This window comes from Erythrolamprus reginae, chromosome 3, assembly GCF_031021105.1.
Source record: "Erythrolamprus reginae isolate rEryReg1 chromosome 3, rEryReg1.hap1, whole genome shotgun sequence".
NCBI lineage: Eukaryota > Metazoa > Chordata > Lepidosauria > Squamata > Dipsadidae > Erythrolamprus > Erythrolamprus reginae.
In genome coordinates this window covers 49417430-49433403 of record NC_091952.1, presented here as the reverse complement: position 1 = coordinate 49433403, position 15974 = coordinate 49417430, and the positions used below count along the sequence as shown (strand labels likewise).

General features: G+C 40.8%; 2 protein-coding genes across 4 annotated transcripts in view; both read left to right on the top strand.

Annotated features, from left to right (window-relative positions):
• The window catches only part of TEAD3 (TEA domain transcription factor 3), a 144566-nt gene extending 134254 nt beyond the window's left edge, over window positions 1–10312 (top strand). For all 3 annotated transcript variants that reach the window (XM_070745183.1, XM_070745182.1, XM_070745181.1), the window contains 3 exons: window positions 931–1071; window positions 1630–1782; window positions 5182–10312. In XM_070745183.1, coding sequence (XP_070601284.1) covers window positions 931–1071; window positions 1630–1782; window positions 5182–5295 — 408 coding nt within the window. In that variant the 3' untranslated portion in view covers window positions 5296–10312. The remainder of the gene's footprint in view (window positions 1–930; window positions 1072–1629; window positions 1783–5181) is intronic.
• A 3367-nt stretch (window positions 10313–13679) lies between these two features.
• SMPD2 (sphingomyelin phosphodiesterase 2) overlaps window positions 13680–15974 on the top strand; it is a 30541-nt gene continuing 28246 nt past the window's right edge. The window contains exon 1 of the mRNA XM_070745180.1: window positions 13680–14018. The gene's annotated coding sequence lies outside the window, so the exon portion shown is untranslated. The remainder of the gene's footprint in view (window positions 14019–15974) is intronic.

Here is a 15974-nt window from a genome sequence, read left to right as displayed (position 1 = left end):
GCAGGTTGAAGTTAAGCGGTGTCTGTCATTGTTAAGTATTTCTTTACAGGATAATATGACAGATGATCTTAGCAATAGCACTTAGACGTATAAACCGCTTCGCAGTGCTCTAAGCGGTTTACAGAGTCAGCATATTGCCCCCAACATTATGGGTCCTCATTTTACCAACCTCGGAAGGATGAATCACTGAGCACTTGTTATATGTTGTGTGTGTGTTTTTCTTATATTATAAAATCAATAAAAATATTTTTTTAAAAAACAAAAACCTCAGAAGGATGGAAGGCTGAGTCAACCTTGAGCCTGCTGAGATTCGATCTGCCAAACTTCTGGCAGCCAGTGATCAGCAGAAGTAGCCTGCTGCAATGCACTCTAACCACTGTGCCACCGTGGCTCATCTTCTTAGCCTATTCCTATAATAGGTTTTTTCTAGCCTCAATCTTCCAGAAAGTTCGACCAATTCCTACAACTGGCATCCAAAGTTGAAGAAGGCTGATATAATTGGATAATTGTGGGTGTAGTATACAGTTAGATAGGAGAAGATACTTTATTAAAGCAGTATCAAATGCAGTACCCATGCAGTATTAAATAATCTTAATATGGTACCAATAAAGGAGAACATTTGTAGCTCAGGGTTGACATGAGGGGTTTGCTTGTTTTCTTGCAAATATTTCATTACCCAAACTAGGTAACATCATCAGTGCTCTAACAAGCTCACAGAACACCAAGGACCACTCAATCTTAATTTGGCTGTGGTTTTGCTCCTTTTGTATACTAGGTAGATTTGACGTTCTATATTTGGGTGAAAAGTGGACCCCACCCATCCAACTGATCAACATGCTCTTTTAACTAGCACGAATTAGATCACTATTCTGAACCGATAAATCATTCTAATCCATGTTTAATCTGCATGAACCTCTTGCTCTATTCTAGGCGGATCTGAACAGCACTATACAGGATGGTCCTGGTGCTTTTTATGGTGTAAGCAGTCAATATAGCAGTGCTGAAAACATGACCATCACAGTCTCCACTAAAGTGTGCTCCTTTGGAAAACAAGTGGTTGAAAAGGTGGAGGTGAGTCCTATGCTTTCTCTATGGCAGTGATGGCGAACCTAAGGCACGGGTGCCATAGGTGGCACATGGAGCCATATCTGCTGGCACATGAGCCGTTGCCCTAGCTCAGCTCCAACATGCATGTGTGTGCTGGCCAGCTAATTTTTGGCTCACACAGAGGCTCTGTGAGGGCATTTTTGGCTTCCAGAGAGCCTCTGGGGGAATGGGTGAGGGCGTGTTTACCTTCCCGCAGCTCCAGGGAAGCCTTTAGAGTCTGGGGAGGGCAAAACACAAACCTATTGGGCCCACCAGAAGTTGGGAAAGAGGCTGTTTCCAGCCTCCAGATGGCCTCCAGGGGGCAGGAGAAGCTGTTTTCGCCCTCTGCTGGGTGTGGGCACTAGCACATGCATGATATTGCGCGCCCACAGTCTTTTGGCACCCGAGGAAAAAATAGTTGGCCATCACTGCTCTATGGGGAACAAACAGATAATCTGTTCGATTATCTTTGCTGTTCTGAGTAGGCATTCTCAGTCCCTTGGCATTGAAAGCCTTATAAAATCTCTATGTGTCTTTCTGCAGACTGAATTTGCTCGGATGGAGAATGGAAGATGTGTGTATCGAATCCATCGGTCTCCTATGTGCGAGTATATGATCAACTTCATCCATAAACTGAAACATCTTCCGGAAAAATACATGATGAATAGTGTCCTGGAGAATTTCACCATCCTACAGGTAAAGAATCTCTTCTTTCTTCTGTCTTGTTCCCTAGCTGGCCCCTTCATTTCTCACTGATGCTCAGTAAAGTACTTCTTAATTATTTCAGTGTTAGTGCTGCCCAGATACTAAAACTAATCTTTATAAAAAGACAAGAAGCACATCAAGATTAATTAAATTCTCTAGGGTAGTGATGGCAAATTTTTCCCCCCTCGGGTGCCAAAAGAGCATGTGCGTGCGCTATCGTGCATGCATGAGTGCCCACACCCATAATTTAATGCCTGGGGAGGGCAAAAACAGCTTCCCCTACTCCCCGGAGGCCCTCTGGAGGCCGGAAGCGGACTGTTTCCCAACTTCTGGTGGGCCCAGTAGGCTCGTGTTTCACCCTCCCCAGGCTCCAAAGGTTTCCCTGAGCAAGGGGAGGGTAAAAACGCCCTCCCCCATCCCCACCGAGGCTCTCTGGAAGCCATCAATGCCCTCCCGGAGCCTCTGTATGGGCCAAAAATCAGCTGGCTGGTTGGAGCTGAGCTAAGGCAATGGCTTGTGTGCCAGCAGATATGGCTCTGTGTGCCACCTGTGGCACCGATGCCATAGGTTCACAATCACTGCTCTAGGGAATCAGAGTGGTTTGTTCTTGGCTTACAGGTCATTGACTCTATTTTACATGACCCCAGGTTACTATGTTTTTGCTGAAAACTGCTGTTTACTTCCAGTTTTCAGCAGAAATACTCTACATCTGTGATGTTGAACCTATGGAACCTCTCTATGGGCATGTGAGCTGTCGCCCCAGTTCAGCTCTCTACCACGTACACCTCCCACCAGCCAGCTAGTCTTCGGGATTCTCCCACGCATGTGGGGGACTGGGTGCGCATTGCATTTTGGGGAGTTGTACATGCACTTTGGGCACTCAGTCAAGAAAAGATTAGCCATCACTGCTCTATAGCATACAATGGGTTTGTTTAATGGCCATAGCATTCACTATACAACCACCGTGTTTGCTTAATAGCCACCCAACAAAAGTTTGTAAAATCAGGTCAGCCACGTGAGTGACCCATTTTATGACTGTCACAGCTTACAACTGTAACAATCAAGCTCCATTACAGTTATAAGTCAAGGACTGCCAGTATAAATAATACACTGCTCAAAAAAAATAAAGGGAACACTCAAAGAACACAATATAACTCTAGTGAATTAAACTTCTGTGAAATCAAACTGTCCACTTAGGAAGCAACACTGATTGACAATAAATTTCACATGTTGTCAGCACATTCAACTTTGTACAGAACAAAGTACAGTATTCAATTAGAATATTCCATTCATTCAGATCTAGAATGTGTTCTTTGAGTGTTTCTTTTATTTTTTTTGAGCAGTGCAGTTTCATTTCTTTCTTCTCAGAGTTTTCTTCTTTTAGGGCTCATTATTTATTTTTTGTTTTTTAAAAAAGATGTCTTAATGATTGGCAAGTTACATGATTACTTCCTAGGACTATGTAGCCATTGAGATTTAGAACATGATGGAGTAGTCCCATGACCTCTGAGCGCCTCCTAACATTTTCCCTGTTTGAAACAGGATGTTATGAATTTAGTGATAACAAGTTCTTTTAGTTTTTTTCCTGGATTTTTGCTCATTTAAAGTGCAGGTATAGAATAGAATAGAATAGAATTTTTATTGGCCAAGTGTGATTGGACACACAAGGAATTTGTCTTGGTGCATATGCTCTCAGCGTACATAAAATAAAATATACATTTGTCAAGAATCATGTGGTACAACACTTAATGATTGTCATAGGGGTCAAATAAGCAACAAGTTACAGTCATACAGTCAACATGGGATGAAATGGGTGAAAGGAATGATGAGAAAAACTAGTAGAATAGAAGTGCAGATTTAGTAGAAAGTCTGACAGTGTTGAGGGAATTATTTGTTTAGTAGAGTGATGGCGTTCGGAAAAAAACTGTTCTTGTGTCTAGTTGTCTTGGTGTGCAGTGCTCTGTAGCGACGTTTTGAGGGTAGGAGTTGAAACAATTTGTGTCCAGGATGTGAGGGGTCAGTAAATATTTTCCCCGCCCTCTTTTTGACTCGTGCAGTATACAGGTCCTCAATAGAAGGCAGGTTGGCAGCAATTGTTTTTTCTGCAGTTCTGATTATCCTCTGAAGTCTGTGTCGATCCTGTTGGGTTGCAGCACCAAACCAGACAGTTATAGAGGTGCAGATGACAGACTCAATGATTCCTCTGTAGAACTGGATCAGCAGCTCCTTGGGCCAGTGTTCTCTCTAAATTTTTTTTGGGGTGGGCGGAAAAGTATAGTGTCTGAGCGACAGTCCCTTCGGGACTGGGCGACACAGAAATAATAATAAAATTTCCCTCTCGGCTTCTGGGCAGGTTTGGAAAACTCTGAGTTGATGATGATTTTTAAGTGAGCGATTGCTCACTGCTCAGCTTAGAGAGAACTATGCCTTGGGCAGTTTGAGCTTCCTGAGCTGGCGCAGAAAGAACATTCTTTGTTGTGCTTTTTTGATGATGTTTTTGATGTTAGGTGACCATTTTAGGTCTTGAGATATGATAGAACCTAGACATTTGAAGGTCTCTACTGTTGATACTGTGTTGTCTAGTATTGTGAGAGGTGGAAGGGTGGAAGGGTTTCTCTTAAAGTCTACCACCATTTCTACGGTTTTGAGTGTGTTCAGTTCTAGATTGTTCTGGTCACACCACAAGGATAGTTGTATGTGTCTGTTATGTGATAGCTAATCTAATGAAAGTCACTGGCTCTGCTTTATTGGTTTTTTAGATACCACACATGATTGTTTTGTTAATTATATTACTTCTCATCCACCTATAACCTTTTTTTTTCTTCTGATTTTCAATTCAGTAAAAAAAAAAATCAGCCTCTGCCTATGAGTTTACAATCTAAAAACTTCATTCAAAAGAGAAAAAGACTGGCAGGAGAAAGGAAAAAAAGTAAACTTGGACAACACTTCCTAAAATAAAACAACTCCTCATACTCAGTCCTAAATGGATAAAAGTTCAGAAAATTGACTAGTTAGTAGGGGTAATTATGGTTCCACTATACTGTAGCATTTTCCATATATATTAAGCCTTAAGCTGTTTCACAAGAAAAAAATGAAATCCAAATAAAAGTTCCTGTCCACATAAAATGGCACTGTAAGGACATGAGATCCTATAAATAAGAAATAAGTGTCTAGTAAAATTGTGGAAAGCATCATCTTAATGACATCATTTAAATTGAGTCCTCTAACTTAAATTCAGTTAATTGAGTTGGATAGAGGAATTCCTGCATAAATGTCAGTGGTCCTTTTTTATGCAAAACATGCTACCCTTTCTCTGGATTTATAACTTGACTCTTTCATTCAGTTTGACTTTCTCTAATCTCCCTGTATTGTTTTTCTTTTTTTAACTAGGTTGTTACAAACAGAGATACCCAGGAAACATTACTTTGCATAGCGTTTGTTTTCGAGGTATCAACCAGCGAGCACGGAGCTCAGCATCATGTGTACAAGTTGGTCAAAGACTAAAGGCCCCTCTGGGTTGACTGGACAATTTAAAGAAGAGGGAGGAAAGAGAAGTTCTTGTCAGAGAAGCCACCTCTATAGGATGCCTTGACACACATCCTTTGAAAACGAACAAAGAAAAATAAATGCCAAAAAAAAAAAAAAGACTTTCACAATCACAGATGTTTTCTACTTAGGAACGTTTTGAACAAACAAACAGAAAAAAAAGCATTACAAGAAAGCATAAAGTGAAAGGAGAATTGTACCTGGAGGCAGCAGGAAGAACTGATCTTGGGGGCTAGGTCATCAGTATTTCAGGAGACGTTGGTGCCAAGGTCTGGTACCTCTTGATGCCTTCCCAGCAACAGGATGCTAACAGCATCTGATGAAACAAGACTTGTTAATACCCATATGTGCCTATGTTTTCCATGCCAAATTTCAGATTTCTGTCCTCGTGGCTTTGATCTGCCGAGAACAATTAACATGGGCAGGCTGAAGATGCTTGTTCTAAGAAAGGTTGGGAAATCGGATGCTGCCTTTGAACCAATCTAGTCCCTGAGGAAGATGATGATTTTTTTTTTAAAAAAAGATAAATATCTCTTGGTTCAGTCTGTGTGCAGTGCCAACATAGGGAGTTGGGGCGACATGGGGAGGAGTTGGTTAATTATAAGGAAATAACTTCAATTCCCTGGGCATTTTAAATGCAGTGTTACTGCATTGTCCCACCTCCCCCACCCAAGATGTGCAAGGCTTCTGCTGATGATTATGACAAAAAGTGTGGCAATTTGGTCCCAGGTGCTTGAACAGAAGAGATGAATAATAGCAGTATGAGATTTGGGGCGGGGAAGAAGGCAAGGGTATGAATGTGCAAGAAAGAGACTGACTGACTGCGGAAAAAAGAACGAAAACCCCAGCAAGCAAAAGAAGGTCTTCAAAGTATTTGTGGGATATTATGAGTTAGAGTATGTATTAGAAGAAGGAGGGTTTTCCTGGGGGGAAAGCCGATCAAGTAATCATGAAATTAACAGTCAGACCAGGCTAGGGAAATTGCAAGATAGCTGTCTTTCAACCTGAACAACTTTTACGATTTTGCGGACAGCTGGCTGGGGAAACCTGGGAACTGAAGTCCAGACATCTTAAAGTTGCCAAGGTTGAGAAACGTTGGTATAATGGTCTAGGGCCGTGATGGCGAACCTGTGGCACAGGTGGCGCGCAGAGCTATATCTGAGGGCGCATGAGATGTTGCCTCTAGGTCAGCTCCAGCTGATTTTGGGCCTTCTTTTCAGCCATTTTCACTATTCCCCAGACTTCAGGAAATGAACTTCCAGTTAGGCCTTTGGGCCTTTTTCACCGTTCCCCGGGTTCAGGAAAGCCTCCTGAAGCTTGGGGACGGTTAAAAATGGCCCAGTAGGCCTACCGAAAGCTTCAGCGAGGCCTGTGCCTTTTTACTACCACACTGTGGGCGTGGCTTATGCAGGATTTTACCCTGCATTTTCTTTCAACATCTTTCAGTACAAATCGGGTGGAGCTCCATTTTTTCTACCCCACTGCGTTCCCTCCATCTGGGCAACAGCCCACCTCTGAGTGGGGGGGACACAGGATTGTGCACATGTGTGTGTGGGAGGGCATTGCGTTATGGATGTGGGCACACGTACACAATAGCGTGCGCACGCACAATTTTGACACCTGAGCCAAAATAGGTTCGCCATTACTGGTCTAGGGAAATATTTGAGCTGGCTAAGGCTGAGTAATTTAGACATGTTTTCATACGTCTGTGCGAATTTAACAACTATCATAAGAAGCTGTTTTTCTCTTCTCTTCGTTTTTACATTTGCCTTGCCAAAAACATTATGAGGAAAGCATAGACCAAAGCATTATTCTGGTGAGGTATTCATTTCTCTTCTGCTTCTGTGCTACTCACAGGAAAAGGGACGGAATCTTAATTATCCAGGGACATTTTGCCCCCTCTGTATTGCATATCCTCGGAGAGAGGTGGCATACAAATCCAATGAATAAATAAATAAAATAAATATCTTTCCCTAGCAAATTCTTGTAGGATTTGCCTAGAACAAATACCCTGCAGGATTTGTGAGTATCAAAATAATTAAGGAGATACTGAAAGAAGTAATACAGTCCCGCATCACTTGAAAGATGTATTGTTTCTTGCCAAAAATGCTGACGTTTAAATCTATGTTTAGAGTTTAACACAGTTGCCTTCTAATTTAGATTGGTGCTTTTAGGAATTCTGTTACAGAAATAGTGTCAAGATCATCATACATGGCACATCCTGGACTGAGGCCCATAATTTTCAACTAGACCCTGTCTAACTTAATTAGCAGATAGTTTTGAGTAGTAGAGGATTTAACAGATTGTATGGTTTTTGGCTGTCCCCACCATTGAGTCTCTAACACTGAGCTTTTCCTATCTTGTCCAATGGCGTGTTTTTTTTTTTACTTGAACAAAAAGCACCTCTTCTTGTCCAATTCCTTCTGATCAACCCAGCAAGACTAACCCCTAGACCAGGGGTCCCCAAACTTGGCAAATTTGAGACTTGTGGACTTCAACTCCCAGAATTCTCCAGCCAGCTGGAGAATTCTGAGAGTTGAAGTGCACAAGTCTTAAAGTTGCCAAGTTTGAAGACCTCTGCCCTAGACAAGGGATAGGCAAAATTGGCTCTTCTATGACAAATGGACTTAAACTCCCAGAATTCCTGAGCTAACACGATTGGCTCAGGAATTCTGGGAGTTGAAGTCCACATGTCATAGAAGAGTCGACTTTGCTTACCCCTGACCTAGACCATTGACTTTCCCAAAGCCAGTAGAATTCTGATGGAGGAACTCCCAAGCAGGTACTTGGGAAAGGGGCCCACTACAAGGCAAGGATGTGATTGTTGGAAAAGAGCACACAGGAGGTTACTTCTTTCTAGAAGGATTTGGAGTGCAGAGGTCACTATTACATTTTCATGCTTGGGTGTTTGTCCCACTTTCAGTGGAGAATTGTCATTAAAAAGGTGCTGTAAGGAGATATTTCATCACAATGAAATGTTATTTCCCCCCATTATTATTAGTATTGGTACAAATACTAATAATTAGTATTATTAGCATGTACAGAGGGGAGCCCCCAAAGAGACTGTGAAAAGTAGATGGGAAATTTCAGAATAAAAATATATTAAAACAGATGAGTTGTGAATTTAGTTCATGGCACTGGGTCACATTATATTCAGGTTAAACTTCTGCCTTAACATTGGTTATTCCTTCTTTTTCAAGGGGTTTGTGCTTGGGGGGGGCATCTTTGCCACTGTCTGTCTGTCTGTCTGAGAGGGTAGATAGTAGATCTGTTTTCATAAAATCATGATCTCTTTTTCATAACTGACGTGGGCCTCGTTTTCACTATTGGCCTGTATGACCACTACATTACTGATCTAGTACCGTTTTCGCTACCTGAATGGTCAGATTTTGCTGGAAGGACCAGATACAAAGGCACTGGCCAATTCAGAGTTTGATCTGCAGAGTAAAAATGTTCCTAAGAGCCTTTGGACTGTTGTTTGAGTGACACATGAAACTCCAAGGTGTTTTCAGTAAGAAAAACTGACAGAGTCGTTTCCCAGCCCTTTGAAGGATGTTCTAAATTCAAGTAAGATTGGGGGGGGGGGGTTTCCCTCTCCCCACATAAATTGATTGTAATTGATTCCACCCAAGAACTTCTGCATAACTCCTTTACAATGTTAGAACAAACACTCCTTTCTGTATTAAGGAGTTCCCAAGGTGGTCACACTGATGGAATGGTACATAGAAATGGAATTTGTAGAGAACCAAATTGCAATTTGCTCAGAACTGTGCCTTATTTTGCAACGTGTTGTGTTCTGGAGAGATGAGCAAACATAACATCTGCTGAAAATTCTTACCAAGCAATGCCAAGTGGAAATCATACTTCTCCTTTCCTTCTCGCCTCATGTTAATTCTGCTCCGCTTCTCCTTGGTAAATCGAATGTTCCAAGCACAAGCTCATGTATTGTTTGGGCAAACTGGCCACTGTGATGCCACAACCTCCAGTCCTAAATGTCACTCTTAGGAAGAATTGACTGGACGATAAAAACGCCAACTTTGACATTCAGGTACGTTTTTGAGATTCCTCAAGCATTTGGGGAGAGAGGTACAGCATCCTGGGTATCAAATAATAGCTATCACAGCTAATATGGGTGAATGCAAAATCAGCAGAGCCCGGGATGTTGAATTCCTTTTTTTGTTTCAGCTCACAGCATCTATAAGGACAGGAGTGCTGGCTGATTTATATGTAGCATTTTTCATTCCTAAATGAAAAATTCTAGGAATTAAGATTAAACTTTCCCTATTCTCATTAGCTCATGTATAAATAAAATAATCTTCTGTTAAAAAAAGATGTGGGGAGAACAAAGGTCTTTTATGTAAACACAGGTTCTTGTATTACATTGACAATCATCAGCTAAAGCCTTTCAAATAGGCCTCCTCTTAAATCGGACTGTTACATTTCTCTTCCTTTTTAGTCCTCCCATGCCATTATATTAGATTTTTTATCCTCAGCTTTCCTCTTCAGATTCCTCTTCAGCCTTGGTCTCACCTTTCAGGTAGATTTACATTTATAAGTGCCTATTTGGTATCCTCAGATAGTGACAGCAAGCTTAAGGAAAGAATGTCAAGAATGCTTCATGAATGTTTCTTAGTTGGATATACAGTACCACAAATCTCGACAACCAACTCTCCCCCACATCCTATGTATTTATGAATTTCACATGAAGTACTGTTTTATTTTTTTAAAGACTTTGTAAAACCTACCAGGGTTATGGTCACCTTTTTTTTTTTAGAGCTCTGTCAGTCCACAATGTAAAACCATTTTTATGTATTATATTTTGTGTATTTTTTTTAATCCAGTTGTGATGGGTTGTATCATATATTATTGTGTTTACTGTATGTCCATCTTCAACTAGATGAGACAGTGGAGCTTCTAGAAAGCTTATGGTCTGCTGAAAACTATTAAACTTATTGTTCATGGGTTGGCTCAAAAACCTTTTTGCATTTGTATTTTTGCTTTCTTGTTTGTTCACAGCATATTTTCAAAAAGCAGCTTTAGTATTTGATCCACATTTAGCACAACATTTAATTTAACTTTTGTTTTTTATATGTTCCATTGATTTCAATGAGTTTGCTTTTATATATAATAAGTAAGTCTCAAGCTACTATTTTATCCATAATGTTCTATCACACACATTCTGTAAAATTCAGTGTGTTTCCCATACATGCTTCAATTTCCTGCGCAAGAGAAAAAATGCACTGCGTTCAGAATTTAGTTCTTGTAAATATTTGCTTGTAACAAAAATTGTATACAATAACTTTGTGAAGAGATTATCTCTAAAATATTCAAGTGAAGTTTTCACTTTCTGCGCATAGGATTGTTTAACTTTATTTGAAAGCAGCCTTACAACACAAATATTATTTCCTTTCTAGAATGAAGCAGTGACAAAATTGTGAAGTTTGCTGCAAAAGCAAAGTGTACTGGCTGACAAGCATCCATCATGTCCCTTCCATTTCCAGATTCTCAAGCCAAAATGCAATTTACATTGTTAAAGTTTCTGAATCTTGTTTTATTAATACGGCAATTACTGAATAAATGTTCTTTATTTTAAAATTTAACCGACAAGAAGCAGAGCACAGAAGAATACGTGCAATACTGAACCATTTATGAAATTTTGACTTATGTTCCATAATGGTGGCTACATTAATTTGTTGCAGCAATACTGACGGATATTTTATCATTTTTTACAATGAATGTGTTAATTATGGCATCACTTTATCAGTTGCAAGAAATTTCACACACACACACACTTATATATGATGGAATGATTAGCTATAACAAGCATACAATGGTAATTGCATTGCATGATGATCCAGATTGTTGGGGGCAATAAGCTAACACTCTAAACCACTTAGAGTTGTAAAAGCACTGTAAAGTGGTATATAAGTCTTCAGTATTAATGCTATTAAAGCCAAATAGTGGCCCAGTCAAATAAAATTTTGCTCATTCTTAAATTACTTCAATAATTGCACATTGAAGATCTCTTCTCAAATTGATTTATATCAAAATAGTAACAAAATCACCATTACATATGGGAATACTTGCCTTTTTTTAGTGTGGTCATTTCGGATCTCAGATTTTATCCTCCTACAATCTACACTGTATGCAGCATGCAGAAGATAAGCTAATAAATGAGCCCATAAAATCCCAAGTCAGCGAGGTCATGGTTGTCCAAAAGGTTACATAATATTTTCAAGGGGGGAAAAAACAAATCAAGGACTCGAAACAAGGGCAAAATAACATCAGGGTATTTCAGTCTTCTGAGACAATCTATTGTAGATCTCAATAAAATGGGAAATTTTAACAGCACCAAGGAATGAGGGTTGGACTGTGCTATACATCAAAAGGTTTTCAGGCTATCTCAAAGCTCTCAACAGACAAGAAGACATTATTGCAATTATTAAATAGGAACACAATTGTAATCTATCTCACAAATACATTAACATCCTATCTCCACCTCTCTACCTTTCCCCCTCATCCCACTTTAAATCCTACATCAGCCCAACTATTCTATGATGCAGATGATGAATCTTAAATCTTGTGCTTGATAGAAGAGCCCAGTGAATGAATAGAGGGTGTAAATGTTTTTTTAAAGAATAAGATTAAATTTTTGTATCTTGTGTAACATTTACTGAAGATAGGGAAGTTAATGGAGAGCTATTAAGGCATGTGCTGTTCTAGTAGAAAGGTGTAGGTAGTATATGGGTTTTTTAAAATCAGAAATGAATGCTTATCAAAGGAAGCTAGAATGGCTCTGTCGAAGAATGCTATACGGAAGTGAGTTTTGGATAATTTAGGAAAATCATAAAAGTAATTTGCTCAGCAAGTTTGATGTAGAGGTTAAAGCATCAGGTTAGAAATCAGGAAGCTAATTCTAAACCCACCATAGGCATGAAACTAGCTATGTGACCATGGGCCAAGCATTCGTTCGTAGCCCTAAGAAGCAAACAATATCTATGTGCAAAACACTTCCAATATCTATAAAGCCCTTCGTGGCTTAGGACCAGGCTATCTTCGGGACTGTCTAGTGCCGCATACTTTCCAGAGACCAATAAGATCGCACAGAGTTGGCCTTCTCCGGCTCCCGTCGACAGTGCAGGTTGGCAGGGCTATGGGGGAGGGCCTTCTCTGTAGCTGCCCCGGCTCTATGGAACCAACTACCCCCTGATGTTCGTACTGCTCCCACCCTACTGGCCTTCCAAAAGGCCGTGAAGTCTTGGCTTTGCTTGCAGGTCTGTGGGCCGTGAACACTACCATCTTTCACAGTAAAATTGTGTTGATTGGATAGGTATGTATGTTAGGTCGGTTGGATTGATTCACAGGTTTGTATAATGGGATTTTTAAATTTTATAATTTTAGTGTGTTGAATATTAATATTAATATTGACTATCTCCTGAGATCCGCACTGCCTCTACCCTACTGGTCTTCCGGAAAGCTGTAAAGTCCTTACCTTTCTGGCAGGCCTGGAGTCATTGATCATATGAAGTACTGTATCATCTAATAGAACTAAAGCTTCTACTCTGGCGCCTTGGAACATATTTTTACAATCCGACCAATCAGCCGTTTACAATGGGGCTGTCCCTCTGAACTTCCTGCCAATCAGCTTACAGTTCTGTTGGGAGAATTGGCACTAGACTTATGGTCACCACAACATGATGAACTGTATTAAGGGGTCACGGCATTAGAAAGGTTGAGAACCACTGATTTAGATGTTGTTCTTTGTTGTAAGCCGCCCAGAGTCCTTAGGGAATTGGGTGACATATAAATAAAAGTAGAAAATAAATTAAACTAATAAAACTGAAGCTGCATTCTGAAAATACATTTGTCTTCAGTTTAAAAGGGCCTATCATAATCATCAGAAGTTTTTCAAGTAGCGTAACTTTTGAGGGGCAAAAATGTTGTCCAGTGTATTTTTTCCTAAGATCAAAAACAAAAGCAAACGCCTAAAGCATGGGTAGGCAAAGTTGGCTCTTCCATGACTTATGCACTTCAACTCCCAGAATTCCTAAGACAATCATGCCAGCTCAGGAATTCTGGGAGTTGAAGTCCACATGTCACAGAAGAGCCAACTTTGCCTACCCCTGATCTAAAGAATGTGTTTAGATTTTAAATTGGCTTAACTCAGGTACTGTGCTGACGAGAAAGGCAACATTTCCACACACAAAAAAATTCCTACGCTGCAAACAGACCTTTAAAACCATTCACTATGCCAAAAAACCCTTCAGCAGCACTTCTGACACGCGCTGCGAGCCCCTTCCTTTGTCTGAAAGAGGGAAACAAAACACTTGTTGCGTTCAACTGCGCTGACTCGAGGCAAGCGGACGCGAGCTCGGAAGATCACTTGGCCGTCCATCTCCCGCTCCCTGAGTTCCGCTTCCTTCCCTTCTCCACCCAGCGGCATCTTCCAGCCCGCGGAGGGGAGGGGGGAGGAGAAGCGGGCTTAAACACGAGTTGCGGTGACATGGACGGAGGCCTACAAGACCCGAGATGCATCGCGCGCCGCGCAGTTCGGCACCGCGCTTCCCGCTTTAGGTTTGTCGCCGCTTTGCTGGTGGCCGCACGGTCTTCGCGCGAATAATGGAGGGCAGGGAGTGAAAGCTGGAAGTAGGCTCGGCTGGCTGAGGATAGAAACCTCCCAGGTAAGCGTCGCCTCTGCGAGCTCTTTCGGAGCCCTCTGTCGCTTGCGCCCTAAGTCGTTCGTTCTGCGGCTTTTTCTCTGTTGCTTCCTCTTTCGGTAGACAGCAGCAATTGTAGTCTTGTTTTATTTTTTTATTTTTTTTATTTCTTTTGTGAAGTACGTATTGGTGGTATACAAAGATATAATATTTATATACATGATGCTAGTAAAGGAGAAACGTTAGGACAGAGGATGGAAGGCACTCTGGTGCTCTTATGCACGCTCTGCACTTATGCACACTGAGAGCATCTGCACCAAAGACAAATTCCTTGTGTGTCCAATTACACTTGGCCAATAAAGAATTCTAGTCCAGTCCAGTCCCATTATTATATTATATTATATTATAAGATTATATTATATTATATTATTATATTATTCTTTGCTTCAAAGCTGGAATACTTCTTGCTTTGTTTGCTCCCTGGCTGATTTCCCTCCCTGATATGTTGAAATGGGAGATTAATTGATACCTGACAAGATAGAATGCTTGGCATCCTTTCTGTTTGTAAATCGATCGACACTGAAGTCGAAGACACACTGAGCTCCAGCTGCCATAGCTTCTCTTTACAACCTCTCTTAGGGCAAAATACAGTGCTGGAAACAGCCTGCTAATACTGTCGTGCCTTGAACATCAGATGGAAAAAAAAGGGGCTTAAGGGTGGCCGATTTGTTTAATCTGATTTAGCGATGAAGCATTTCTCTCCCAGCAAAAAAGAGGACACACACACATACACACTCACACACACACACACACACACACACGGCTTCCTTCCGGGTAACTGTTTTGTTATGTCTTATTCAGTGACTCGAGTGGGGTGGGAATGAGCTTCCCTGTTCTATTTATTTTTATTTATTTTATTTATTTTGTCCAATACAAATTGAAAGTTAAAGAGAATAAAAACATGTAATAGTAAATATCAGGGAAAGGATAGAAGAAAAGATATGAGAATAGAATATGTCAATGAAGAATAGAGGAAAAGATATATGAATGGGAGAAAAGATATATAAAATATAGGAGGGGCAATTGGACAGGGGACGGAAGGCACATGAGTGCACTTATGCTCACCCCTTACTGACCTCTAAGGAACCTGGTGAGATCAATCATGGATAGTCTAAGGGAAATATGTTGGGGGTTGGGGGTTGACACCACGGAGTCCGGTAATGAGTTCCACGCTTCAACAACTCGATTGTTAAAGTCATATTTTTTACAGTCAAGTTTGGAGCGGTCGATATTAAGTTTGAACCTATTGCGTGCTCTTGTGTTATTGCAGTTGAAGCTGAAGTAGTCGTTGACAGGCAGGATGTTGCAGCATATGATCTTGTGGGCAATACTTAGATCATGTTTAAGGCATCGTAGTTCTAGGCTTTCTAGACCCAAGATTGAAAGTCTACTTTCGTAGGGTATTCTGTTTCGAGTGGTGGAGTGAAGGGTTCTTCTGGTGAAGTATCTTTGGACACTTTCGAGGGTGTTGATGTCCGAGATGTGATATGGGTTCCAGACAGATGAGCTGTATTCGAGGATGGGTCTGGCGAAAGTTTTGTAAGCTCTGGACTGTCTGTCTGTTCTGCACTGTCCTCAGTCCCCTTCCCAAATTTGCTCAGAATGGATGGGAAAGGTTCCTACCGATGCAGAACAAAGGACTTGGAATTGTTTTTGCCTTGAGTTTAAAAAAAAAGTGATTTGATCCAATCGTTTTAGCTGGTTGCAAAATCTGCCACCACAATGCAGAAGATAAAGGTCCATTAGATTTGGGCGGCAGAAAAGCAAAACAACCACAGTAAGCTTTATTCCTTGTTCTGGCTGTGCGTCTGTTTATTAAACAGAGGAGCAAACCTTGGTGAGCTTATAGATTGTGTGTTTTTAAAATCTGTGGTCTTTCTTGGAGTCAAAACATCTTGGTCAGGGATGGGGAAGATAAAT